General features: G+C 41.1%; 1 protein-coding gene across 1 annotated transcript; it reads right to left on the bottom strand.

The window, feature by feature from the left end:
- Positions 1-2,258: 2,258 nt before the first annotated feature.
- On the bottom strand, positions 2,259-27,602 carry dpy19l1l (dpy-19-like 1, like (H. sapiens)). Its single transcript, XM_073484930.1, has 22 exons — positions 27,249-27,602; positions 26,773-26,797; positions 26,587-26,674; positions 22,593-22,730; positions 21,773-21,893; positions 17,632-17,725; positions 17,317-17,374; positions 15,606-15,697; positions 14,819-14,918; positions 12,974-13,051; positions 10,278-10,364; positions 9,953-10,012; positions 9,080-9,160; positions 8,729-8,830; positions 7,681-7,752; positions 6,466-6,533; positions 5,721-5,745; positions 4,769-4,888; positions 4,430-4,604; positions 4,088-4,187; positions 3,274-3,399; positions 2,259-3,081 (listed from the first exon to the last, which is right to left on the bottom strand). The coding sequence occupies exons 1-22, from the start codon at positions 27,469-27,471 to the stop codon at positions 2,910-2,912; spliced, it is 2,205 nt and encodes a 734-aa protein (XP_073341031.1). The 5' UTR covers positions 27,472-27,602; the 3' UTR covers positions 2,259-2,909.
- Positions 27,603-27,936: the final 334 nt, after the last annotated feature.

Genomic DNA, 27,936 nt, shown 5'->3' with positions numbered 1-27,936 from the left:
AGCTGCAACAAGGTGTGCTGTACTGAAATGATTTCAACCTGTCATATACAAAAAAAAACATTAAAGCTGAGAGAAGCTTGCAGCCTTTTTATAAACAAAACCTATCCCGAATATTAGTTAAGTATTTAACTATTGTGAAGGACGCGTCATCATGTTGGAGGAGTGAAAATGCAACAGAAAAGCCCATCAACATCAATGGCCAACGGTCTGCAAGGTCTTAAATTCATGCTCTTGCTGGAGGAAGATGAGGGGTCAGGGAGGAAGAAGTGATAATGTTCATTTCTCCTGTTGCCACTCATCCAACACGTCAACTCTTCTCTCTCATAGGAACAGTTTGACATTTTGGGAAATACCTACACTTACCAGCTTTTTGTCAAAAGTTGTATGTGAAGATCTAAACCACTCTCATATCTGTCTGATAAATATGAAGCTATAGCCAGCATGTCGGTAGGTTAGCTTAGCATAAAGAATGGAAACATACTTCATACTGTGTTTACCACACAGACAGAGTTGAATCAATCTGCTGAACTAACTCTGGGCAGCAAAATGAATAAGCGTTATTGACTCATTTATAGAGCCTTTATGTGAAAAAAAGAGCTTATGTATTATAAAGCTTTGCAGCTGCAAAGAAAAGTGGGTTGGTAAAAAACACCTTTAAACTGCGGTGCAAATGAGTCTGATTATATTAGGTCAAACCATAGATAGAACAGCAGCTATGTTGCCAGTCTGATTTAACCTACAGTGGGTGTGAAGGACACTTATTGACAGTACAAGCTACAAATGTTATAAGCTAAACCGTCCATTTTGAAAGAGATTCTTTCAAATATTATTTAAAGGTGCAATTCGTAAGATATGGCTGGAATTCGAAAGTAAAGTAGCTCCAAAACTGTAGGGGGTTAGAGCCCATGACATAACTGCCTACTACTGTTCAAACCATCCTTTTAGCTGTAGCTATGTTTGTATGTTGAGTAGCTCAGTTAGCTGTGGATCCAAGTGGCCCCTATTAGCTGACAAAGTCTGCCCACACAGCAACCTTGGATCACAGGGGGAGTCACCGTGGGCAACAGGGCTCTGTCAACAGGTCCGCCAGTGCACACGACAAGACCGACGGATGCAGCTCTGACCAGTACAGGAGAAGACACAGCGGGCGGGGACGGAAGAAGCATGAAGCGGCCGAGGAGAGAGAAGAGTCGGACATCATCAGCGAGCTTTTTGGCACGTAGAGCTGGAATTTTTTCACATCTTACTCTATGAGTTGAGGGTCTATTTCAACCAAACTAGAGTTGATTGTTTAATTGTTTATTGAAGTGTGTTTTACAATGAGTTAATGAGGCAATTACTCGTCTGTAAAAATCAGGTGTTAAATTTAATTTCTTGACATTTTCTCGAGTTTATTTTGTTTACTTATTAGACTAGTAGTCCTCCCAGCTAAAACTAAAGGCCTCTTGAGGTACAAAGCTGTACTAGGAGACAGGACAGTCCAGTGCTAGCTTATTTGCATGCTAACTTCAGTAGACACCTCTACAACACAGTACGAAGACATCTTTGACATAACGTCAACACTGTAGCTGTACAATTTTGGCTAGTTCTTACAAATTGCCCATTTAATGTTGCCAGGATAGCCTCCCTAACATGAGAGTGGTATCCATCTTCTCATCTAACTTTCATCAAACGAGCGAATAATTAAGTAAAATGTCAAACAGTCATTATTGAGGCTCCAAGACGTAACCGACTGCTACCATTTACATGAAATCCACTGCTACAAATAGTTTAGATTGGCTGTTACAGAACTCACAAACTGACGGTTCTCAATCACTAAAAACACGTCTTTCATGTGCTACAGCACCTCAAATACGCAGCTTTAATAACAAGATTTACTTTGGCAATAAACAATCAACCAGGAAACAGAGAAGTACCTTTTAAAGGCTGTACTGTACATTGGTATTTTACAAAACAATTGTTTTACAAAAACGTTTTTACAGGGCACGTTTAGGGGAAATCTAGTTGTTTCGTTTACTGTGTTTTGCCATAAAAAATCTCTTTCCGCCAGTTTATAACTGAATAAAGAACAAAAACTTTCTCCTGTGTGAAATTTTGCTAAAAATCCTCTTGAGTGAAGGCAAAAAAAAAAAAGTTTTAAAAGCTTTCAAACACAAGAACAGAATTTTCCCTGCAATTCCGAAGACTCTTAAAATACTTTTCGCTTCTAAAGAAAAAGTTATAACACCTTGAAGTCTGCATAAAAATACTCACACAAATAAATTATAAAAAGTAGTGTATTACTGAAAAGTCTTTTCAGAGATCAACACTGTGCATAACAATAGAAGAAGTCAGCTTTTGTCAAGTTTGCAAAGGGTATTGCTTCACAGTATGTGGACATCATCGATTGGTCCCGCCAGACAAAAATTACTTCTTCAGCGCAAGTCAAAGAAAATGAATTCTTTACAGTAGAAAAACAACACTGACGTTTGAACAGCATCTCTGTGAGGACAGCGCTTCCTAAAACAAAGATTCTGTGTAACAGAACTAATTCAAAAAACTGAATGAAGAGCTACGAGGCCTTCTGGCGTTCACTTGGGCACCAACTAAAGCGTAGTAAAAACATCGCTGGAGGATGCAGCAAAAAGGATGATTGGCAAAAAAGTGGGGGACAGGTAGATTCTTGAAGTCAAATACTGAAAACTGTGAGGGCACCAAGAGTGGAGAGACTCTTAGCAAAAATGTTTCATCCAACCTATTAATAGCCACCGCTCAGGGAGTCAGAGCACTGCAAAAAAGTGGAACTGTGGGGGGTTTGAGGAAGTAACAAGTAAAAAGCAGCAACGGCAGTGACCGACCAAAAACGTATAAAAAAAGAAGTGGTGGAAAGAAAACGAGTCGGGTGTTGAGAAAAAGTCCGTCCCGTGATGTTATCTGAGATCTTTGGTCGCTTTGGGGACTTTGAGAACTTTGTAAATGTCATTGGAAAAGACTGTGGTGAAGTGAGGTCGCGAGTTCCTGGCCATGTGGGTGCAGAGGGGGACTTTACCGACATTTTGGGGGTCTTCAATGTCCCAGATCTCTGGCATGCTGCACCCAGGCCTGGGCAAAGAGACGGGGGAGAAAAAAAAGGTGGGGAAAGAAAAATTGAATAAAATTGTTTTTACAGTTGTTAAATCAGAATTGTCTAGTTGTCCCTTTGTAATTCTCTCAGGATTAAAACATCAGATAAATGCCCTCAATCAAAATGTGAAAAATATGTAAAGAAAGAGGGCACTAATGACGTAGAGGTACCTGGTTCGTCTGGTGCACCAAGAATCCTCTAAGACGAAGAAATCCACTCCCAGCTTCATCAGATTCCTCTTTACCGTTTCTCCAGACATGCGGCTGTACATGGAGTACACCAGCTTGGTTCTCTCCCTGCGAGGAACAAAATACAGCACTGTTACAAAGAATAAAGTTGACTTCAGTCAGATTTTAATCAGTCGTCACAAGTCACGAGTTTAATACTGCTACTACAGAGTAAAATGTGTCAATATCCGTACTCATGATGAAAGAAAATTTGAATTTTATTCATTCAAGTTTATGTAAAACTAGTCCGGGCTGTTCTGGAAATAGTTTTTTAATAATTAATAAATATAGCAACTTCTGATCAACCTACATCAATTTAAGGGATTAAATAAAAAATGTGTTGCCTGGATGTTTAACATGACACATTCTGTTGTGTGTTGTATCCTTTAGCTGTGAAAAGAAGAAATGATACACGTCGGAAAAAGAGACAAGATTTAAATATCGTCATATAGATTTTACACAAATTTCACATGAGATGCAGCTGTCAAAAGCTTCTTTCCAAGATACTCTCTCCACACCTGTGTCAGCGTGTGTGATCCTCCTGTTAGCTTGCCGAGTTGTACAAACACACAACGTCTTTAAACCATCCACAACATTACCTTTACATTACACTATGTGTATTGCCCAGGATACAGCACTCTGAACAGGACTGGAAACTGTCTCTAGCCAAACATGGATGCTTAGTTGAACAAATTGTTTCTCTGTGCAGCTCCGATCTGAGCACAAGAGCAGCTGTGTTGCCATGGTTTCCACTGACCTCAGACCCGCGTCTTCATAGTGGGGGTGGTTGACGATGGGCCGACCTGTGGAGAGCTTCACGCTGGCCATGGTGGGCATGGCCCCAGCAAACACAGAGTCTGCATCAATCACACACAAAACAATAAACATCTTAATTCTACATAGTAATGTAGTTTGTATTAAAGCTTTATACTACAGCCATGGAAAATACAGAGTTCTCTATTTCCATCAGCTGATTATTTTTAGTACTTCAGTAAATTTACAGTAGTATTTACTGTAACTCGTCTTGTCACATTAACCTGCGATACACTGTTTCACACATAATGTTCCTCTGAACAGAAACGTCAGCGCCTTAACCCACCGGGAAGGGTGTTTTCCTGGATCCAGTCCAGCAGCTCCTCCTGCGGCAGGTTGCTGAACTCTCCAATGATCGCCCACTGGGCCTGAAGGTTGGCCACCCCCTGTATAGCCATGATCGCCATGAGTGCAAACACCACAATCTGGTGTTTAGACTTCTCCCCGATCCAGCTAAACAACTGACATAGAGAGAGAAAGGGCATCATTAAAGGACAGGATGGGTGATCGAAAAGATCCTCTTCAGTAATGCTCAATATACATAAGTGGAGAAGAAACACTGATGACAATGAGGAATATACTGTCGTTTTTGAATCGCTCCCTTTACTTGTGGGGAGAGACGGACCTGTTTAGAGCAGACGAGCGACGCCATGATGCACATGTGTGGCGTCAGGAAGAGCTTCAGGCGCATGATGAGGACGGCCAGGACGGTAAACGCCACCAGCTGCAGACTGTGGTACACCAGCTGTAGAGTGACAAGTTTACACAGTCTGATAAGCAAAACTTACAGGAAGGTGCAGCCGCAATCAAACAAGCAAGATCATGTCCAGGAACTGAGACCAATCCAATGACCAGTCGGGAAAGTTCAACACAGACAAACAGCAAAGTCAGACCAAACCCAATCCACTTTTATTTATGTTTTACAGAGTGTCCCAACGTTTTTTGGACTCAGGGTTGTAGATAATAGGGCGTTGGGCATGAAAATATGTTCAAGTGACACTTTTGATTGATAATAAAAGCCCTTCTTTCAGTGAAGTTATGATCTCTTTAGAGGGAGCTCCCCTCCAATTCAAACTAATCATTAGCTGGAACGTCTGTATAATGACATTTTTCATGATGCTTTGATCTTGTAACACACATGTCCCTGTGAGGACTGAGAACGGCCGTGGGTCTCCGCCGTGCTACTCACTGAACCATACAGAAACATTAAAGTAATTATCTGAGAAACTCTGGAAACTTCCACACAATGTGGCTGGTGGATGAGCATCTGAGCGGTTTCCAGCCCCGGGAAGGATATTACAGAAAATGACACGAAGCAGCTGGGAGAAAGCTGACAAAAGGCAGCACAGTGTGATTTCAGAGCAGAAGGAGAAGCTGCCTTTCATTTCTTAGTAATGAGAAAAGGGATGAAAATCACTTAGGGACGTGGTAACTGAGCACTGGAGGAATCTAATCAAATTTAACAGGTTTAGAAAAATGGAGCGACCCTTTAAAAAGATTGACACTGAGGTGTTACCAACATAATGCTTGTGCACGTACTGAATAACATAAAGGATGTGAAAAGTACTTTTTCTCACCTCTCCTTTGCCGGCATTTTCTGACCTGCAACACAGAACAGACAGAAATATATAAACTCAGCTGTCCACCTGGGACAGACTGAAGTGCAATCGCTTGAAATATGAAGAAATCCAGGGGTGAGCATCTCTTGCCATATAATTAGTCTGATATGCATCTAGATACATGGGCTTCGATGCAGCTCGGGGACGGTTCATTTTTAATACGGGACTTCGATGCAATACAATGCAATCTGATACATTTCTTGACATTTTTTTAAGCGCTGTTTTACAGGCCTTAGAAAAGGCCAGACTTTTGCCCAATTTTTCTTCTCTCTCTCTATAAAATTCAAATGTCTTCCAAACTTTAGATTAAAGAACGGATGGTGCACTGTAAACCGTGTCAGCATTGTCGGGCATGTTCTGGTTTTACCTTTGCAAGCAGCAGTATGCTATCGTGGCTCTTGTTAAGTAATGCAAAGGTCTTGCATCAACGCAGGAGTCTCGCCTTGACCTTTAACCTTAAACGAGACAGAGACGCTATGTAGAATTAGCAGTAATGCTTCAGTCAACGGATATTAACTGCAGGATTGGGCCATCGACTGGTTCATAGTATATTTAGATCAATCCAGAGGCTCGTGTGTCGATGTACTTGCATTTTTACTGTTAAAATCGATGAATATGTTGTCATTGATTAAATGAACTATACTACAGAGTATATAAAGTAATATCAGCAACAAGGCCAGGGAGGAGGCCTCAGGACGCTCACCCTGCAGCTTCATCAACATTGTCAGTCTTCCCTCCATCCCTCAGGAACCGGACTATATCCTGGACCGTCTGAAAAGGACAAATGGTTATATTCCTGCAAATGTCATATTCCCAACACACAGTGCACTGCATGAGAAGATCATCTTAACAGCTTGCTCAGCTTGTACATACCATGCTTTGTCAAATCGACTCATGTATTCTTAGCTTAGCGTGGGCAAGGCATTATGAGATTAGACTACATAAAGAGCAGTTCCTTAAATAGTTATTTTCTCTGATGTTTCCCCCCCTATGATATTTCATGTTGCAGGAAACAGAAATAAATGTCCCTGTTCTGCTTTTCGCAAAGCTTAAATGTACATGTGTAAATGTCAACTACCTTTCCAATGCAGAAAAAAATACGACAACTGTAACTATCAGAAACTCACAGTTTCACCTGAAGTCTCTTCCTTTATTGAACCCGTTCTACACCGCAGTAGACTCACACATGTGGCAGAGAGACAGAGTTCGTCTTCCTGCTGCTGTCAGCCGCGTGTAAAGGCTCTGAAGTGAACTGGAACTTCATGTCTGACTGCTGCTGTATTGTTCACTCTCTGACACATCTGTACAACTGCATCTACTGCACGTTACACAGAGGACTGCTCATTTACCAAACATTTTGAAAAAGCACAAGACGGTTTAATATATTATTGTTAATCTGTGCTGCATTTTTCTCTTCTGAGGTTTTCATTCCATTCTATTTATAACGAGATGTGTTACTTGTCTTTTTCGAGAGTTTTTCTTTACGTATGTATGTAGATTAATTACTGAATGTGTTACTGAGTCAGGTGCTCATGGATTCGAACCCCTTCTGTTTTTTTACAGTCGGTGGTGATAATACAGTGAAGCACAACCCCAGTTCATCTGACTTCATCGTTGCTTACCGCTCTAATTTACGCTCATCAAATTTTTTTTGGAATCGGGCTGTACAATGGGAGATGTGAAATGCGGCTGAACGCTCTCAAAAAAAGGTAGGAAGCGGATCTCAGACCCAGCAGCTAATGAACCTACCGACTGAGATTTAACCACACACAGATCTTTGCTCTCTTTGATGTCGTCTTCATGCTTTGCAGCCAGACTTCTTTATAATTAACATGCTTGGTTTATTCTGGTCAGATTTTTTCTTCTGCTTTGAAACCAAACCAAAAGGTTGTCCATCTCCAAAGTACAGAGGACTTACCCTGCCAGCGATGAGAGCAACCACCAGCATGTTGATGGGCAGCAGCAACGTTTTAAGGTAACGTAGAGGAGTCTGAGGGAGAGAGACACAGAGATACACAGTGAGATGAGGTAAGAAATGAGAGAGTCAGAGCTTTCTATATTTAATATAAGACTGCGTTAACATGCACAATAACATCCCACTACTATTCAGAATATGACAGATATAATATAATATGAAGAATTTGATACAGGTCATGTAAACAGCATGATTCTGTTTCGATTTTATAAATTAGGCCTTAAAGCCTGAAGACGAGGGGTATGCTGATATTATTCGAGTTTTTTGAACATTCTTTGGATTGAAAAAAGCAGTTTAAGACCATCTGATTGTCTGTCTACAGTTTACTGGAGCAGAGAGACACATGCACAAAAGCAAAGCCCATGAATGTGGTCAGGAGGAGAATCATATGCGCAAATATCGCAATGCCGTAAGAGGGAGACTGTCCGTTAATGAATATTCATGGATGCATGTTAACAGAAATATTAATGGAATATACATTTTCATTAGTCATGTTAAGAACTAAGTCGGAATATTGTATTTTCTTGAAAAAGGACAAAAAAATTGAATATTCTGAGCGTGTAAACACAAAACCAGGAGGGTGTCTAGCACAAAACTCAGCCGAGAATAAGCTGAGTTCTGCTGTCTGGTTTCTATTTTCTGTGAAATTCAGAGCACAGATCTGCTTCCCTCTTCACCTGCTGTGAGACCTGCTGTGAGAAAATCCCAGCCACTTTGATACAAAACAGCAGGCAACTTTTTTTTTGTTACGTCCGATATCGCCACAGGCCCCCGGGAGACCGTGAAGAACAGTGGCTACCCTGGTCACTGCTTATGAGGAGCCAATTAAACAAATAAACAGGCGATTGAGGGACATTTTGAAAACAAATGTTTGGCGAGATTTTCACACCAAACCCAATGAAACTGCAGTGAACAACTCAACACAAACTCACAAAGATGATGAACACTAACTCTGATCGGAGAGGCAGATTTTGGTCAAAACAGAACTTACCTCTAACTCAATGAAGTCAAATTCAGCAGCACACGTGTACATCAGAGTGTGGAAGTCCTTGTAGCTCGTGAACTTCGACTTGATCAGTCCGCTGATGTGAGCCTGGAAAAGAAAGAAATTATACAAACATTATGTATTTCAAAATTCGCAAAATGTATTAAGCCTGTCTAAACCTCGGTAGATAAGTTTCACTTTTAACTATGAAATGTAACATACAATTCCAAGTTCCTGTCTCTTTCCACGTGATCCATATTGTTATTACCATATCAGGAGTATTTCTGTAATTCAATCTGAATTTTAACAGTTTTTCCAGCTACCTTAATTTCACAAAGTACAGTGAGAGTATCTTACATCATCTGAGGCACAGAGGATTGTGGACAGCATGAATTTGAGCAAAACTGTAGAGCCGACCCAAGCCAACCCCTGCATGACCTGAGGAGGGAGAAAAGATACACACTGGAAGGCTGACAAGTACACACACGCGCAGACACACACAACTCAGAACCTGTAATTTCAGCTCAAAGTGCTGTGGGGTTGGGAGCGAGCTATGCAGGCTGTGATGCCGACTGGACACCGAGGCTAAACAAATTCAGCCAGTTCCTTTATTTGACCTCTTTAAGCTTGAGTTTTATTTTTCATCTAAGAGACAGCTGGCAAATGAACTGATGACAGCGTGTTCATATTGAGATGTTGGTTTCTAATATGAGAACATAGTAAGGGTGTCATGATTTTGATTTTAAATCGAAAATTGATCTTAATCAGCTTTTAATTTCGAAATCGAAAAGCAGGATCAACGATTCTCCCCGTGTTATAACTCCTATAGCGTCGGAGATGATGGGTTTATTTTCTTTTTCAGAGATCCGTTATTGGTTTGCTTGGGAAGAGGGTTTCCTCTGGGCTCTTAATTTTTGCTGAACATCATTTAAACTTGCCTAATCCTAACCTACAGAAAGCCACCAGGATAAAGTGAAGCTGTTGTTGTTTAACACCTCTCTCTTTTAAAAGAAGAATTTGAAATTTGAAATTTGAAATTAAAGTTGTCAGGGAATAAAACCAATGATCTGTTGATCTTTACTAATCCAGATGCGATAGTCAGACAATGGCAGAGCTGTCAGTGATGAAAAACAAAGTGAAATTGAATCGTGAATTTCATTTTTGCGATAATAAAGTGGCAAAAGTATGAATACCCTGTAAACACAACAATGACAAATACATTCCACATACCCAGATGACAATTCCAGGTCTGAAGACTTGCGCAAATCGATGCCTCAATGCAATGATTACCTAAAGAAAAATGACCGAAACAGAGTTCAAAATCCACACAACATGATAAAACACAAACATATATATCGTCTCAACCATGGTTTTGTATTTTCAGTCCATTTCCCTTTGCGATTCCATTTACTCTACATTTACTCTGACAAATGTATTTGTTATTTCAGACCAGCTGGATCCATTGATCAAACTGAACTTATCTTGACTGACCCAATAAATCTCAGAGCATTAAATGACTGCACACACAGCACTCTGGCTCCAAGGTCCAACTCACCCAGATGGAGACGAGTGAGGAGGCGTAGAAGGACGTGAGCAGCATGGAGTTGCCAAACATCAGGATGAAGCAGACGCCGAGTGTGATCTGCAGGAGGAGAACAGGAAGGAGAGAGAGGTGTCATTCATCACAATCCTGTGGTGTTCACACGGCTGTGGACTGTGCAGTGCGGCACATCAAGCTACAGTTAAGTGTTTTCCAGTGGCTTGATGTGCATGATCTGTCAGTGTAATTAGAAATAATGCCAAACATGCGAGTTTGGCAGTGAGCTCAGAGGCAAAGCCAACTTCTGTGGGTTTCCAGTGGTCATAAAAAAAAACACTCAGCTCCATATTCACTGCAGCCTGCACAAATAACATCTCCTCTCTCAGGAGTAGGCGGGTGGTCTGGAGTAGATTGTATTAAAAGTCGATAATAAGTCCTTCTGTGTGACAGAGTTGTTGAAAACACTCCAGAGATTTAAACTAATGCAATAAACTTTGAATACACAGCCGCAGGCACAATATAATCCTATTGAATGAACTCTCGCTGCTTAATCCCACAGTGAAGAGGGAAATAATGCACCACTCTGCATTATGTAGACAGTCAGGCAGCGATCCCAACCACAGGCACTTCTAGCACAACAGGTGACAGAAGAGCTGCACATTTTGTTTTCAAATAATCGATTGGTAGATTAGAAATAAAAATAAATTACCAACTATTTTGATAATCAATTAATTCTTTCAGTCATTTTTCAAACAAAAATGTCAAACACTTGCTGGTTCCAGCTTCTTAAATGGGAGGATTTTCTGCTTTTCTTTCTCATTTATGGCAGGAAATGTCTTTGGGTTTTAGACTATTGGTTGGACAAAGAAGCAATCTGAAGATGGCAAATTGGGCTCTGGGAAATTGTGATTAGCATTTTCACACAATTCTTTTGTCATTTTACAGATTTTACCATTAATCGTGAAAATCTTTGGCAGATCAATTGATAAAGAAAGTAATCGTTAGCTGCAGCCCTAATTGCCAGTGGGGAACCTCAACCAATTGGAAAATGCATGTTTGTAGTACATGTACATGAGTTTTGTTCATGCAGTTAGTCTATTATGGAGACGTGAAAGCAGATAGAAATGGTGCCGGGCTGACAGCCTGATTGGATCAACAGTCAGCCTTCATTTTCGTGGAGATTTTCTGCCCGCTGGCAGACAGAATTGCATTGTGAAAGCATTTGAGGGGAATGTTTATAGGGAACCAATCAAGATGCCAGTGGTGTCATTATTCTGTAGCCATTTATTATTGATCCCTGAGGGGGAAATTGGGTACGTTACAGTTGCTTCTTCTAGAATAGAAATATCACACTATAGACAGATTATAAGAAGATGTAAATGGAGGAAATTAAAAACAAGTAAGAGTTAGGAAGAATTAAATATTTAAGGTACTAAGATATAAAAATGACTGTAAAAAATATGTGCATAAAAACTATAATACATGATGAAATACTACTAGAAATACAGATGTAAAGATATGTGCCTTGTACTACAGTGTTACAAATAACAGTAGAATATTACATTTTTTACTGTTATGTTGCTCAATATTACATTGTGAAAACAACATTTACTTCATAATCTGACATTAAACCAAAAAACCTGTCTATTGCCAGTTGAAGTTATGACTGATGTTGCACATAAAAGAATGACCCCAGTCTCTTCCACACAGCGAGGCATGCAGCTCATTAATTAAACACTGGTATTGGATCTGTGCTCGGTGTCGGCAGAAATCCAAATTCCGGTACTGGAATGGGATCATAACTGACAAAAGTGGATTGGTGTATCCTTACTTTGTATCATTGTACATTGAATTTTGCAGTTTTGGATGTGTGGATGTGGTGTTTTAAAGAAGAAACATTCAATCATAGAAATAATTGACAGAGGAATTGATACTGAAAGTGTCTGTTCGTTGTAGTCCTACAGTTTGTTTGCCCTGTAAGAAGTGACACTGCTCGGGCTCATTAACAACACTGTAGGTCATACAGGACACACACGCCTGGTTGTGTGCCTGGATTTCTTTTCTCACACAAAGCCAAAGTCATCGTTGCCAGGCTCACTAAATTATGCAGAGCCATATGCCTTCTTCTGACACAAATCTCCACCATCTCACCACAAAGGGCCTTCTCCTTATCAGCAAAGCACACAGTCCCTGGCTAACAGCCTGGCATGCTGAGGGGATTAGGGAGAAAGAATGTGGAGGAGAGGGACGACCGGCCAGAATAACACACACACCCCAACACAAACATCTTTACACATTCTCACATCAACACAGATATACTTTTGTCCTTGGCAGGGTGAACCAAGTTGCCCACATATCCTCCCTCTTTCATGCTGAAAAGGCATTCGTGTGCACTCGGTAGCATCATCATTGCAAAAAAAAAAAAAAAAGTCATCCCTGTCCCTGCTGGTGTTGTCCTCGCGGATCATGAAATTCCTCCGGCCGAGAAGCCGAGCGAGATAAGGAGGACCGAGGCAGAGCACATTACAGCTCAGAGGACAGAAGCTGGAGACTTTCGCTTATGCTGGGCAACAACATATGACTCACACACACACACTGAAAACTAAACTTCATTTTGTGATACATGAAGCTACTGAGTGATGCCACTGTTAGGAAACAGAAACACTGGTGATTAACTGATGTAGGATTTTAAAAAAGGTTGTCTACTGTACCATGTGAGTGACCAGGATGGACTGCATCTTGGAGGCGCCGAGGTATCCCAGGATGTAAGAGGCAAACAGAGACGCCACCTGAAAAAAGAACAAAAAAATAGAAAACATTGACACTTAACATCTGGAGTTTAGGGGCCAGATAACTAGGAGGCCAGTTTGTCACATCCACACCTAACAAGAGAGTTCATCCATGTTTTCTGCTCTGAAATACCAAATAATTTCTTGTTAGGACCTGAAAGTTGAGGCTGCCAAACAATAAGATGCATTTCTGATAGAAGCAGAAGATGTTAATGTCCAACTGTTTTTTATCATCCTACACTTTCAGGAAATTTAAACCTGTGTGGGCTTAAAACATTGACCCACACAGATAGACATATAGACAGAATACTTTATTGATCTCAATAGAAAGCTGTTTGTATTAATCAGATGACTGGTTAGAAACAGAATATGCTAAAAAACAGTAAAACTAATGTCTGTGGCCTTAGTTTTTGGAGTATGTCTTGCATTGCTGGCCACTGTCAGCAGCTTTTCGAACAACTGAGGAGGTAGAACCGGCCGGCAACATTTATAGTGCATATCCAGTAGACAAAGTTGTCATCATTGTCACATTGCGTTAGGGTCTGTAACTAAGCAGGCCGGCTGGAGGAAAGTCCCCAGTTTTTTCTACTCATCATTTCCTGTTATCTCTCCATTATTGCCATCTGACAAATACATTAATTGCAACCCCCAAGATATCATTAAAAAATCCATTACACAGTAACTTGACTCATTGCATTTGCATTTAAATGACGCATTTCACAGCTCAGAGTAAAAATAAAAACTAAACAACATCAAATTTACCAGTTAATCATTAATTTTCCTCATTCTGAGTCTAAATGATGAATCTTATGTGGAAATAGACAACTGGATCGCCAGTCAGGTCTCATTTTCCCAGGAGATTTCTGTCCCAGGAGACAGAAACTGCATTGTAAAAACACTTATGGTGCTGTTATTCCATAGCCATCGCACTGTGCAATCAACATTAAGTTTATAATGGTAAGTTAAAGCATGAAATGTGTCTATTGCTGGCTTAATCAGAGAATTTAGATGTCTTTTTATCAATTATTTATTATTCATTATCATAATTATTCTGCTGGCACACTCTAGAGGCATGTACATGTATGTAATATCAATAAGGATAGGCTGTATTATAATATTATAGAGATTAATAATAGCAAATACTTTCATGTAATAATGTCAACTTTTAAGACCTTGACTGTATTCAGTATATGTATCCACACTGAAGAGCGAGCAGTGCAGGTGGATACGCATTATTTGGCCTCAGGTTGAGTTACTCATACAGTGGGTGAAGCGAACAGGTTCAATTAGCAGCTTAAAAATATAAAACAAAGGAATTATAGTTGTTAAAACACTGGTTTCATGTTAAAATCCCTGTACAGAAAGCAGCGGTGGCCTGAGGGGGCAGCCGACAGCGTGGGCTAAACTGTTCGTGTGCACAGAAGCTGGCAGCAGTGACCTGTTTGTTCTGTAGTCCTGGTTCAAACAACCAGCCTACACTCCCAACTCCCCTGTCACTGAAACAATCTATTCTTCTCACAGTCTCAACTATTCCACTCAAATATTCAGAGGATTTTATATGCATATTTCATACTGCATGTAATGAGAGATTCATGAATAAATTAGGTACTTTTGTAATTTCAGTATCTCCGTCCCTTCTCTCAGTCTCGCACCTTCCTTGCCAGAATCCTCCTTTTCTCTCCGAGTCTTTATTTCCTCCCTAATCTCTCTGGCCCCTTCTACTCTCGTCCCAATTCTTTCTCAGTGTTTCTCTTGCTCTCTATTTACCTGAGTGAGCAGCACAAACTGGGCGAACTGCCAAGGCAGCATGAAGCACAAATTGGAGACGCCTAGGGCGACCATGGCTGTCCTGCTCGGGTTCCGTGTCCTGGGGAGAGAAGAGAGACGGAGGAAGAGGGGGGAAAAAAAGAAATAGAGTGGTGAGAGAGTGTGGGTGTAGAGAAGATAAGGGAAGATGCATTAAGACGGCTGAGAAGAGACACACACACACACACAAGCACACACAAGCACACACATTCAATTTCGCTCCGAGTGTACTACAAAGAGCGGGTTATGTACCCAGCCAGCCTCAGAAATACGACACGGAGTTCATTCTCCTTTTAAAGCTGCTGGGAGAAGAAGTCACAGTATACTGGCTGCACTCACACAACACAAGGTGGCGTCCGCTAGTTGATGTGCAATGAGAAGATTTCTAGTCTGTGTGACAAGTACATTAGCTCACCAGGCTGCCTGCGTCAGTGCACAATTCGGCAGACAACAGACGCTAGCTTTGCTTCAGCAGAGAATATAACACGCAGGACAAACTGTTAGTCTGTAGCCTGTATCGTCAGAAGGAAACAGCTTTTTGATCATGTGTTACTTCTGTTCACTTCACATATTCCACAGGGTGTTAAAATGAGATGAAAATCAGATGCTTTTCCACAGTTTTTTTTTAATGTTTTTCTTCCAACAAAAACTTGAGAAATTCAGGGGAGAGAAAACCAAACTGACGCACCGTTAAAAGCTGCAGGTGTTCAATGTGGTTTTAAGACAGGGAGGCTGATAATGAGTTTACCTGAGGATGTAGGTAAGAAGGAGCATCTGCAGGACTAGGAATGGGTAGGCAAAGCTCTCCCTCAGGGGTGGAGTCCACATCACACGAGTACTCTGATACACGAAAACAAACACACACACACATTAAATGCTGTATTTATACATACAAGTCAAACATTGCTTGTGTACATAACTGCAGACATTTAGTATGCGACACCTGGCAAATGTCTATGTCAATACTTAAATACTGCAGGTGAGGGAACTTCACGTGACATGTCTCAGGGCATCATTCTTCCATAAGAGACGTTTTTGTTAAAAGCTTTATTTTATTGCTTGCCAGCAAGATGCAGTATATCTAAATGCTGATAATGTTTATACTTAACATACTACAACAAACTACTCAGATTTCTAGAGTGAAGTCCCAAGAAGATCCCACAAATCTAAATCGGCTAAAAAAAACCTTCTGTGTTTCTTCCATCTGAGCCTGCTAGTGTTGCAAAGGCTGACGACAGTCAGGTCCTGCAATGCTCTCACATCATGTCAGTGAAAGTTTGATTGAAAATTCAAATGTGAATTTTATTCTGGCTCTCTTTTTTGTTAGCAAAGACAAGTGTAGAAAACATTCAGGCAGCGGTTTTTCATTTTTAGCTGCCACTGACGCTGAGTTAAAATAACCAACAGCAGCAGTGGCAAATCATATCAGTTTTGGCTGATTGCGGATCAGTCCATGAGTAACTTGATGACAGGATGATTAAATTTGGCTCGTCAGGTTTGTGTACTCTCTGGTGTCTGTGCTCGGCCAAAAGTCATTTCTGAGGGAAGAACCAACACTCTGCACAGTCACCGACACCTCTGCACAGTCACAAGTGGACTTTCTGTTGGTTTAACTCCAACAGATTGATGAGCCTTTTCTGGATAAATGATTTAACGCATCGCATGTCGTTCAGAAACACTGATGATTTCTCCCAGTTAAACTTACATTTAGCACAAAAATACGTTTCAGAATTAAGTATCGTCTGTCTGATCTCTTGTAGTTTGAGTGTCCACTGACCAGCAGTGTCTTTTAAGAAATAAGAGTATTGGACTCGACCCTGTATCGACAGATGTTTGGTATTAAAGGACTGGGATCGTGGCCAAAAGAATTGGGACATCCCTGGTTTTCATTTCCCTGGCTGCCACGCTCTCTGTTTGTAAAAGGGGAACCTGTCTCTACCGCTTGATAAAATCCCACACCACTATTTATACATAATAACACACTTAACACTACAATCTCACACATGTTTGTCACCTCAGAACAAGCAGCCATATTACCAGCCCACTGCTTCCTCCCAAAAACACCCACACACAAATACAATATCACTGCACTCATGGGAAAGAAAATGCTGGGAAGTGGAGAGCACCTGTGTGTGTGTATATGTGTGTGTATGAGCGTGAGACTGAAATGTTGCCGTATTGATCTGGAAAAATAGAGACTTCTTATTTGTTCTGAAGGAAACTGAAAAGGAGGAGAAAAAGAGGTGGGTGGAGGGACTAAGCTTTGAATGCCAGCCAAAAGCAACTCTAAGCTCCTTTGAGGGCTGAAATGGGTCCCCTTTTAACCATACTCTGCTTTTCTGAGAGCTTTTTCTTTTTAAGTTTTACACATTTCAGAAGCTTATACCTAAAGAGACTTATAGTACGAAGCAACAAACGTCTAACTCCTCTGACACTGATCATAAGGGCGGTGCACTCACCTCGCCGTGATTGAAGAAAAAACACATTGTGGTAACAATGCCGCCCAGTCGACTGCCACTGCACAGGAACAATGGAAAGAAGTGGGGGACGCACGTTTAGAGAGTCAGTGAGCATACAACCGATTTAGAAAGGTCATCCTCAATCTGGTGCTTCACATCCACATTTGGCAGAAGAGAAACCATAAAGCTGTTTTTCGTTCTAGGCCCTGACAGCTAACTGCTGAGGGATGAAATGGGCCATAAAAAGTTCATCCTCTCTTCTCTGATGCCCGTCTGAGCATGACAGGAAAAAGCCCCAGGCAAGAGTGGACTTACCTCAGGTAGGCACCGTAAATAAAGAACAGACTCATCATGGCGCCGTTCAGCAGGAACACACAGGTCACGTAGAAATACGCCGGGTCGCCCATCCCTAGCATCCACAACAACACAGCACACAACAGAGAAGATGCTGAGCCTACAGTGTTACTAATGGAGGCGAGCGCTGAGGAAACGTAAAATACTGGTGCTCATTAGTCACCGATGAACAGAGGAATTACTTGACAGCCATTTTGATCATAATTGATTCATCATTTACAACGTACTAGAAGGAACACTGAACTTGTTTTGAGACAGTCTCAATTTAAAACTCATGCCTCTTTATGACCTACATGGCAAACCATCTGCAAAAAGATCGCCTTTTTCTCCTTAGTTATTCTTATTGCCGTCACCGGGTCTAATTCTGAAAATTAAAATTGTTTTGTGACTGAGTAATGAGTGCTGAGGATGAATTGATGAGTTTCATAGCCTGAGGAAAGACGCTGTATCTGATCTGGTTTTAAGGCAGTGGATACTTGTGTGTTTTTTGTTTGTCTGTGTGTCTGTGTGTGAAGTTTGGTCGGTTTGCAGTGCTTTCAAACAGACAATCACCCAAACAGTAGGCATATAGTATGTGTATCCATAGCAACACAGCTCACACATGCCCAGTATTAGTGGTAAACTCCTTCATACTGCCTACAGTGTGTTTCACATTCGGACTGTGACCTGATTAGGGAGTACAGAAGAGAGGAAATGGTAAGTCTGAACACACCTGTGCCCTAATTCAGCTTTTGTAACAGTCTAGGAGTTAGCACAGGTACAGGTAGGATATCTGCAAGAGCTCTCGACCAAGGTGATAGAAGTCATCCTGCTCTGTTCTCCTAATGAGGATGCAACATACTTTAATCCCCTGCTGCAGGCTTTCTGTGACCTGTTTTTATTTTCAGCCATGTAATCCCATTTGTGATTTCATACTTCCTTAACAATATATACTATGTGAGGTAAATGTGTCATAACATGTCCCTTTTTTTTTTTTTTTACATAATGTGCCTCCTTTTTACAAATGTTATAAAATTATATTTTTGCTCAGTGTTTGGGGATTCTGCAACCTGCTTGTTTTGTTTGACATCTAAGTCATATACAACTAATAAACATGTAATGTAATGTGGTACAATAGTGCACATTAACACTTGGCAACTACATTTGGTATGTTTATAAACACAATATAGCATAATTTGAATAACTTTTCTTTTTATGGTTACTGTTGAACTCCCACTACTGAAGTGACTTAACTTGTCTGCTGTCTTATACACTTTTGGCCATTGAAGTACGGCTTAAACTATTGTTTACTACGTTTAATCACTGGTCAATAAAATGTCAAAAAGATGCTTGTGACAATTTCCCAGAGCCCAAAGTGACATCTTCAAACTGCTTCTTATGTTCACCCAACAGTCCAAAACCCACAGATTCTTCATTTACTATCATAATTGACAAAGACAAGCAGAAAATCCTCACATATAAGAAGCTGGAACCAGCGAATGTTTTTCTTGGAAAGCGACTGAAATGATTAATTTATTATGTAAATAGTTGGCAATTAATTCTCTTTGTGTGTTGTGCCCTGCCAAGCAGACAAATAGGCAGTTTATGGCCAACAGAGGCTGTTGGCTATGATAGAGACTTTAGTACATGTGAAACTAGAGATTTTACGTTGCGAAACAAAAGGGGATAAAAGTGGAGGATAAAATCTAAACTACTGGTTTTAAACACAAACCATATACTCCCTTTCCCTCATTTCCTGCTACTTCTCTACTGTCTGCTTTCAATAAAAGGTATAACATCCTGAGAAATATCAGCCTGACCTTTTCTTTTATTCAATTTCAGATAAAGTAAATTAAAAATGTGCTATTTTGGCTCTGATGCAGCATCCCTCTCCTGTCTGTAGTCACCACTCTTTGGTCTGTCTCATTGTCCCACCCACAGCTTCTACCGGGGGCACTGTAAAGAGCCTGTTGACAGGCAGCTTTATTGCCTGGTACAGCGGCTGTACAGGCAAGGACCCTTAAGGCGCTGAAGAGGGTGGTCCGCACATCACATCACATCACTGGGTCTGAGCTGCTCAGGCTGCAGTAACTGTATAATTAGAAGTGCTTCGGGAAGTCCCTGAAGGTCATCAATGGCCCCACCCTCTCCCTCACAACAGCCTGGTCTCTCTGCTGCCCTCAAAAAGGAGATACAGAACCCACAAATGCCAGACCAGCAGACTGAGGAACAGCTCCTTTCTCCTTGATTACTATTAATTGTAATTGTAGTATCAGTATCGGCCGTGAAAAACTCAGACAGGGGAGTCAGCAATATCAGTTCGGATCAGACTCGAGGTTGTTTTTGCAGGGCAGGGCAGAAAAAAAGCCAAAATGTCTGTTTGCGTGGGAAGTCGATAAAGATCTACAGAAATTTCAGCTCTGTATGACACCACAACTGGACTGAAATTAGTAAGAGAGTGTGTTGCATAAGGAGACGTGGGGAACATTTAGATAACACATTCTTTTGACCAGCTTATGTGTTAAACCTAAATTAAACGTGTTACACTGAATAATGATGTGACTAATTTTGACAAAGAGACTTTGTACTTGCAGCAGGTACACAGAGCAGATTGACCAGGCTGCAATAACAACAAGGCACTTGGAAGCGTTGTTGAAATTACTAAGAGCTGTTTCATCACTGCGACGTGATGGTAAAACACAGGACAAACAGAAAGAGGATCTTGTTCGAACAGCAGCTCAGAGTGAAAATTTAATATAGACTCCACGCTCTCTATCTCTAATGTGTCATTCTGCGACGCACAAAAATAATGTGCTCGCTGACAATTACAGCAAATGCTCCCACTTTCTGTAAGCAGTTATGCAAGGCAGCTTGCGTCAGGTTTATGTAAACACTGTGAAAACAGCCTGTGTACATCGACCCTGGGGTGCCTCGCTTCTCTAATGAGACTGACAGAAACACACAGATTACGGCTCCACAAAGGAAAGCTGACAACGGTTTTTGCTTGTTTACTGTCAGCAGATTTAGCCTTCGTGGAAATGTTCCTGCAAACAAATCTCAGATATCCATTTGTGTGTAATAGGTTAAAAGCATTTTTCTTTCCCTCAGGGCACAGTGATGATAATCATGTTTCCTTTGCTGTGCTGTAACCGCTGTTTCACCTATGTGTTTTGCTGCAGTTGAAATCCTTACCGTCATACCTCTGCTTGAGATGCCTGACATGATTTTGGGAGAATTGCTTTGTTAATATTACCTCCGATTTTTTTCTTCTTTGGGCAGTGCTAAAGTGAGTAATCAACTATTCGAAAACTAATCAGCAACCATTTATATTTTCAAGACTTTTTACAGAAATGAACACATTGCCTAATTTCTCAAATGTGATGCTTGGCTGCTTTGCTTTCCCTTTTATGAGAGTAAAGTCATTTGTTGAAGAAATAATTCAACATTTTGGAAATATTCTAATCCTTAGCTAAGCTAACTGGCTGCTTGTTTTTGAATTCACATGTGAATTTTGCACTATTCGTCTGACAAAACTCGCAACTTAAGCACCTCATCTTTGGTTTTTGAAAACTTTTGAGTTTTCACAATGTTTGACAGAAAGAAAGATTAGATTAATACACAAAGGTATTTGAAAGATTAATCAAAAATAATCCTAAACTGCAGTGCTGATTAATAAGCTTATTCTCATGTTATACTCTTTTTGATCTGTATGTGTAAAATATACCTGAGAATTGGACGTGAAAACCCTATTTCATCAGTTATCTGTTGAGCAAAAGCAATTTGTTTTATTAGTGTTTCAGCTAAAGGTGAAAAAATCTGAATCAGGACTGTTTTCCCTCTGTGAAATGTATGCTATTTCTTTTGACTGCCAACTCCCCATGAGGCTATTTTGACATCCGTCCACGCGGGAGGAAAATCATCAAAGTCTGTGAGAAAATGAGTCACTCAGTCAATTCAGCATGAGACGGTGGGAGTATTTTAAACGTTAGCGTAGCTCTAGGTCACTACAGTGAAACTATCTGCCTGTATAATGTAGTCATTCAACCTTCTGCCTGTGTAGGAGTGTGTTCACAAATGGGCGTATTTGCAGAAAACAGTGGAGCTCCGAGGCGACAGTCTGTACCTTCACAGCTGTCCACAGGAGTGAGTCCCTCTCCTCTGTTAATGGACCAGCACATCTTTGTGGGAATACCGAAGTAGCCCATCACGCCTGTGTAAATGCGGTACCAGCTGGCCAGGACCACCTGGGGAGCAGAAACAGACAGAATCAGCACAAAGCCTATTTAAACATGTTTGAACGGCCTTTCTGTTCCGTTATCTCTTCGGAGGACAGACAAACAGGATTCAGACTGCAGAATTTCATTACTTTTTTGTAAGTATGAGACTGAGCTCCCCTGACCAGAAAAATGTTGATCCTTCCTGCATTGTTTTGTGTGAACGGATAAACAGTACAGTGCCTCATACAACTGAACTAGCTTTCGAGAATGCAGGAAATAAAAACAGCTAATGAGTGTGAGAAGCCAGATTTAGACTAAATTTAGATCTCATCTTATAATATGAAGGTACTAATTCCATGATATTCCACAAATTAACTGAGCAGTGAAAAGCCTAAAACAATGTGTCCAGATGCTTTGACTGCTACACGTCACACTTCAGACCTTATAATAAAATTATGTTATTTATTCCTGCAAAGCTGAAGAACTCACAGACACACAGCAGATCTTTTATTCTCTGTTTGCAAGAGATAAATCTTTTATCTACTGCAGGAATACAAAAATGATTTCTAGAGCTCTGATGTGTCCTGTGATAGGAACTTGTGATAGGAATATAATTCTGTTTTTTGACTATTATGAAGTCTGACAAAAGCAACAAACAATGTATAATGCGCAAACACTGAGATGGGTAAAGCTGCCATACTGCAAATCATATGAACATCATATTACCTCTGGATAAAGATTGAATCTCTTCAGTGTGTTAATGACCAGGGGGTACTCTGTCAGCCGATCATTCATGACCATGTGGAGGCCAGCCAGGAAAGAGGGAGCCTCGATAATGGTCTTGTAGTAGGAATAGTACAAACCCTGGAACCAGAAGAAGATGCATACACTTAGTGAAATAATTCATGCAGAAAAACTCAAAATAGGACAGTAGTTAGAGAGGGAAACGTCGGGGCAGAGTGGCAGGGAGAGGACGACCAAAAAAGACAAAGAAAAAGGGACCAGTCAGTCTGTAATCTCTTCCATTCATTCACAGCAGGTAGTTGTTTAAGCTGCAGGGGTGCAGACCACAGGGGAACCCACACAAAATACCGGTGACAGAGTTTAAAACACTAAAAAGTGTCTGCGGGTTGTGGCAGTTCTGGGCAATAACATCAGGCAATATTGAGACCTGGCATGTTTGCAGCCAGCTGGTATTTAACCAAGAGATCCTTCATAATTTGAAATGAGATCTGCAATATATCCCGCTTCCACCTTCACTCTGCCTTTCTGCAAACTCTCCTTTATTCTCTAGTAGTATTATTATTAAGCCCCAGTGAGGTCAAGAACTTACATGTTTTATATTTGAACGGTGCAACACAGTCAAATGTAGCTGAGAGACAAGTTCTTTGTGCTCACATTAGATGGTGCACTGGGTTGAGCCAATCACAGATGGCTGGAGACCAGAAGACTCAAGCAAATGTATAAAATCACAGGTCATGACTTCGGAGGGATGGCAAATGTGGGTGTGGAAATCTCAGAGAATGAGAACATTGTTGGATTTCGGAGCAATGTGGGGAAGGAGACCAGAAAATTCACTGAAAAAAACAATACTGACGACACCTAAGACTGGCTGCCAGGAAGCCATCTATCACAAAAGCCAAAGATTTTAAAGATGAAATGACAACTAATGCATGAAACGTTGGTTGATGAGAGTAAGAGCAGCCTGAGGGAGTAGCTTCAGTGAGAGTGAAGAGGTCATCGGGGGTAAGCCATGACTCAGTGATTCGTAAGCAGTTTAGATTTTGGCAGTAAGGTGAGGTGAGGATGAGTTATGATATTAAGATTGTCATAATTCACACATAGAGATGCTTAAAATACAAAGATGACAGTGACTGAATGATGTGACTTACAGGTTGAGCACCTGAAAGTGACTTTGACAGTCTGTGCCCCACGAGTGGTGGGGATGAATCAGGCCAGTAGCACTTTGATTGTTCATGTAGATCAACTCAGGCTGGCACCTTCGTTGATCATACAGGCTCCTCAACATTATTGATAACATGCATTACAAGTTTAGGCTGCCACAGGGATGCCACACAGCTTCACACTTTAATAAATATATATCAGCTATACTGTAAGTGGTAATTGTTACGGTATTAAACTGCTCTGGCAGCAGGATCTAGGAGAAGAAACCGAACCACCAATCATCCTGAAATAACACAAAAAAATGAGAGAAAAAACGCAGTAAAATAGCGCCAGAAACTTGCAAAAATGAACACTATTGTACCTTTTAGACTTTTCTACCGCAGTGGATGCGTTCACACAAATGGGCCATGTAACTCGCACAACGCTGCGTTAATCGCTGCAACGCCTGATTTGGTCTGAATACAGCCTCAGACAGAGAGCGAACGGAGTGAAACAGATAGAAGGAGACGGCAGACTGACACCAAATATAACTCTACAACATACAACTCAGACAGAAGAAACACAGACGAGTTATACACTCTCAGCAGATGGTAACGGCTCACAGCCCATTTGGCAGCACGCAGCAGGGGGCGAGGGAAGAAAAATATTCTGTTTGCACACGATTACATTGTCACCTTCAGAGGGCATGAAGACAGAGCTGCATGATAAATATCTGCAACTTTCACTCGGTTATACTGATGGGGATGAGTAACCATATGCTACATTAAATTACACATTTGTGGATTTCGCGCTTGTGCAGCTGCTTTTGCAGTAACAATGACAAAAAAATGACTGAAAACAGACACCGCAGAAATAAGAGAGGCGACTACAGTTCGCATATTGTTAGAATAACAAATGTCAGTTTTGAAGAGCAAGTCCAATACTGCGAGAAGAAATATGATTTCCTCCGAATGTGCAGATGATACTGAGTCACTGGAGTTAAGATACAGTCTCATAACACTTCTACCTCGAGAATATTCGCTCTATCTTCCTCACTGGTTTCAACTGAAGCCTGGAAGAAACTGACACATTCAAGGCTGCATTTCTTGTTTTGAACTGTACAACGCTTTGGTCAGAGTTTATCTTTGTTCTACTTTGCCTTGCAAATTCGCTCAGTTGTCAAACAGAAACACAGATGCAGAGCGTTTGGAAATGTCAAAGTCATTATCATACCGCTGTGCCATCACCTTGTTTGTTTTGTACAATAACATAATACCAGAGTACAAACTGCAGCATCGCTCACACAGACTCTTCAGTTTGTGATTGCACTGCTTGATATTTATTCACCTATACTGGAGCAGTGACATCACGTCGTTTTTCATGGCTGAGCGTTGAACAGAAGGCTAATGTGGCGATGAGGGCTGCAAATCACAGTTAGTTTCATCACCATTAATCTGACCATCATTGTCTGAATTACTCGATCATCAGTGAGTTATTGAAAAGCGCCTGTCGTTACTTCCTTAAGCCCAAGCAGCTGTCCCCATATTGCTTGTTTATACCCAAGTTGATTTCTAGGACAATCTTCTGCTTCACTGTTCTTAAATACAACTGATACTGTACATACTTGGCTGAGTTGTTTTCAGAGTGTCGCATCACAAATATTGACGCAATCACTGTCTGCGTGGAGTGAAGAAAAGTGTAACCACAGTGAACACAGTAAACGCTTTCGACTTCCTGTGACTTAACCAAGCTGCTGTGGTGACATTGTGTCTCTCTCTCGCTCACCACTTTTACAACTAAATTAGCATGCACATGCAGGTTTTTTAAAAACAGGCGAGTGACTCCTTTCCCATCGCCAGGGGACAAGTTTGCCTTTGTTTGTTTCCCCCCTTGTGTCACATTTGTCATCAGGAAAGTGCCAGTAAAACAGGGAACAGTAGAAAGCAGTAGATCATATACCTCATCAGACTACATCCAGGGGACATTAAACTTGTTTTAAAAGGTTTGCAGATAACTGATAACAGAAGTTGCTAAGGAGTGAGAAAGTGTGTTCCTTTTTAATCTCTGGCAGCGAATGAGTGCAGAAGCCACTGACGGTAGTCACTTCTTAAATATCATTTAACTCAGTCTCTCTTTGAAACTCTGCACTGACTGACGGATGAAAAGGCTTTTACTTTGGTGTATCCACCCAAATGTTGTGTTTTCATCAGAGCCAATCAGAGCTGGAGCCGATAAACACCCGTGACCACTACAGAGTCATTTGACCCAGGAGTTAATGCAGATTGTATCCATCCACGTTCAAGACAAAAGCCAGATGTTAGCGGGTGAAAGAGGGTTTTCTGTCCAGTGTAAAAGGGGCATTACTCTTACTCTCTCACCCAGATGCATTAGAAAACCATAGCAAAATTTGGCACATTTTGATAACTGATTACTCTTCTGAGTCGTTTATCAGGCAAAAATGACAATGAAAAAAAAACAGGCTTCTCTCCATTTTGTATGATTGTAAATTGAATCTCTGACTGTTGGCTGTACAAAACAAGACATTTGAAGACGTCACTTTGGGCTCTGAGTTTGGGGATTTTTTTTCCCCTCCCTTAAATGTTACTGCAACAAACTACAAAAAAAAGAATGAGATAATAAATGTATGAATGAAAATGAAAATGAAAGTGAGACTGACAGTTTTATGATCTTCCTTTGAAAACAAGCCTTAAGCTTCACCTGTTTTGAACTGCACCTCAAACATGAATATCAAGCTCGAGGAGACACGAGGAAATAGTGGCATCAGCTTCAAAACAGTGTTATTAGTGCATCCCTAATGAAAAAGTAGAGTATTTACCATCTCTGTCCGAAAAGCCATTTCCTTCTCCAGATTAGACAGGTGAGAGAAGTGTCTGTCATTCTCAAACAGCTGTGTGAGATGATGCCTGATCACAGAAGGGAGAGATATGTGAGCCAAGAGCTGCATCAACAAGTAAACACAGCAGTGATGTCTGAGTAATAACATGCTGACAGAGACACGTACCAGTGGAGATACCCTGTCAGAGCAGCTGTGGACAGAAGAGAAAAAGTGCTGCTACAACAAATCCAACTTTATGCTTGACAAACTGCAGTGACGTCCAGAAAACACACCGCAAACACAGAGCCAGTTTAACTGTGATGGGTGGAGAGTTGGATAAATAATATGGGTGGTGCATTTTTGAAGAAAAAAACACAACAAATAGTAGCTTTAAGTTTCCCCCCCCCAAAAAAACTGTTCACACGTGAGGAACTTACATGTCACGCAAGCAGAGAAAAACACAGACAGTTTGATGCGATTTGGACGATTAGCAACAATAGGTAGCTAACACTGGTGAGCTAGCATTAAGGTGAGCTAACGCTAGCTAACTGATCAGCGGCGGAGATAACTTAATTTAGCGGACCCGCTAATGCTACTGGTGTGCGTATCGTTAGCAGCCGCTAGCTAGGGGAGAAGCTAGCAGGCTAACGCTCCCAACTTACCGAGCAGAAGAGTGATTCCCAGCTTCGCGACCGCGGAGGGAGTTAGCCCGAGCTTGTGTCCGATGCCCGAGAGCCCGTTTGAATGGGAGCTGTTGAAGGCTTTGCTCTCCCTGCCCGGTCGCCGAACGGTACTTTTGCCGGGGGGCGAAACAAGCGGGCTCTTGTCGCGGTCAGTCTGGGTCGCTGGACTCTTCCCGGTCTGTTTTCTGTTTTTAGCCACCATGGTTTTTCCCAGGAAGAGCCGACGTTCGGCAGCGGGGAGCCGTGGAAAAACCCGAGGGTGCGTGTGAGCTCAGCAGCCCCACAGTTGCTGGTATCTGGTCCTCGGATCTGCCCCTTTACTACCTGAGTGATGCCTTCACTGGCTCCTCGCTCCAGACACCCGGAGAAATCTGATGAGGCTCCGCCCCCTGCCGGAGGTCAGGCGCTACTACAAAGAGCTTCTGACGGTCACCATGGAAACGACGGGTGGCGGGTACCACACACCAAAGACATAAATACATATACATATATACATATACATGTATACATAGACATGTATACATATATATACATATATACATATATATATACATATATACATATATACATATACATATACATCTATACATATATACATATATACATATACATGTATACATATACATATATACATATACATGTATACATATATACATATACATGTATA

This window comes from Pagrus major, chromosome 17, assembly GCF_040436345.1.
Source record: "Pagrus major chromosome 17, Pma_NU_1.0".
Taxonomy (NCBI): domain Eukaryota; kingdom Metazoa; phylum Chordata; class Actinopteri; order Spariformes; family Sparidae; genus Pagrus; species Pagrus major.
The sequence above is the reverse complement of the archived record's forward strand: the minus strand, read 5'-3'. Positions and strand labels throughout refer to the sequence as shown.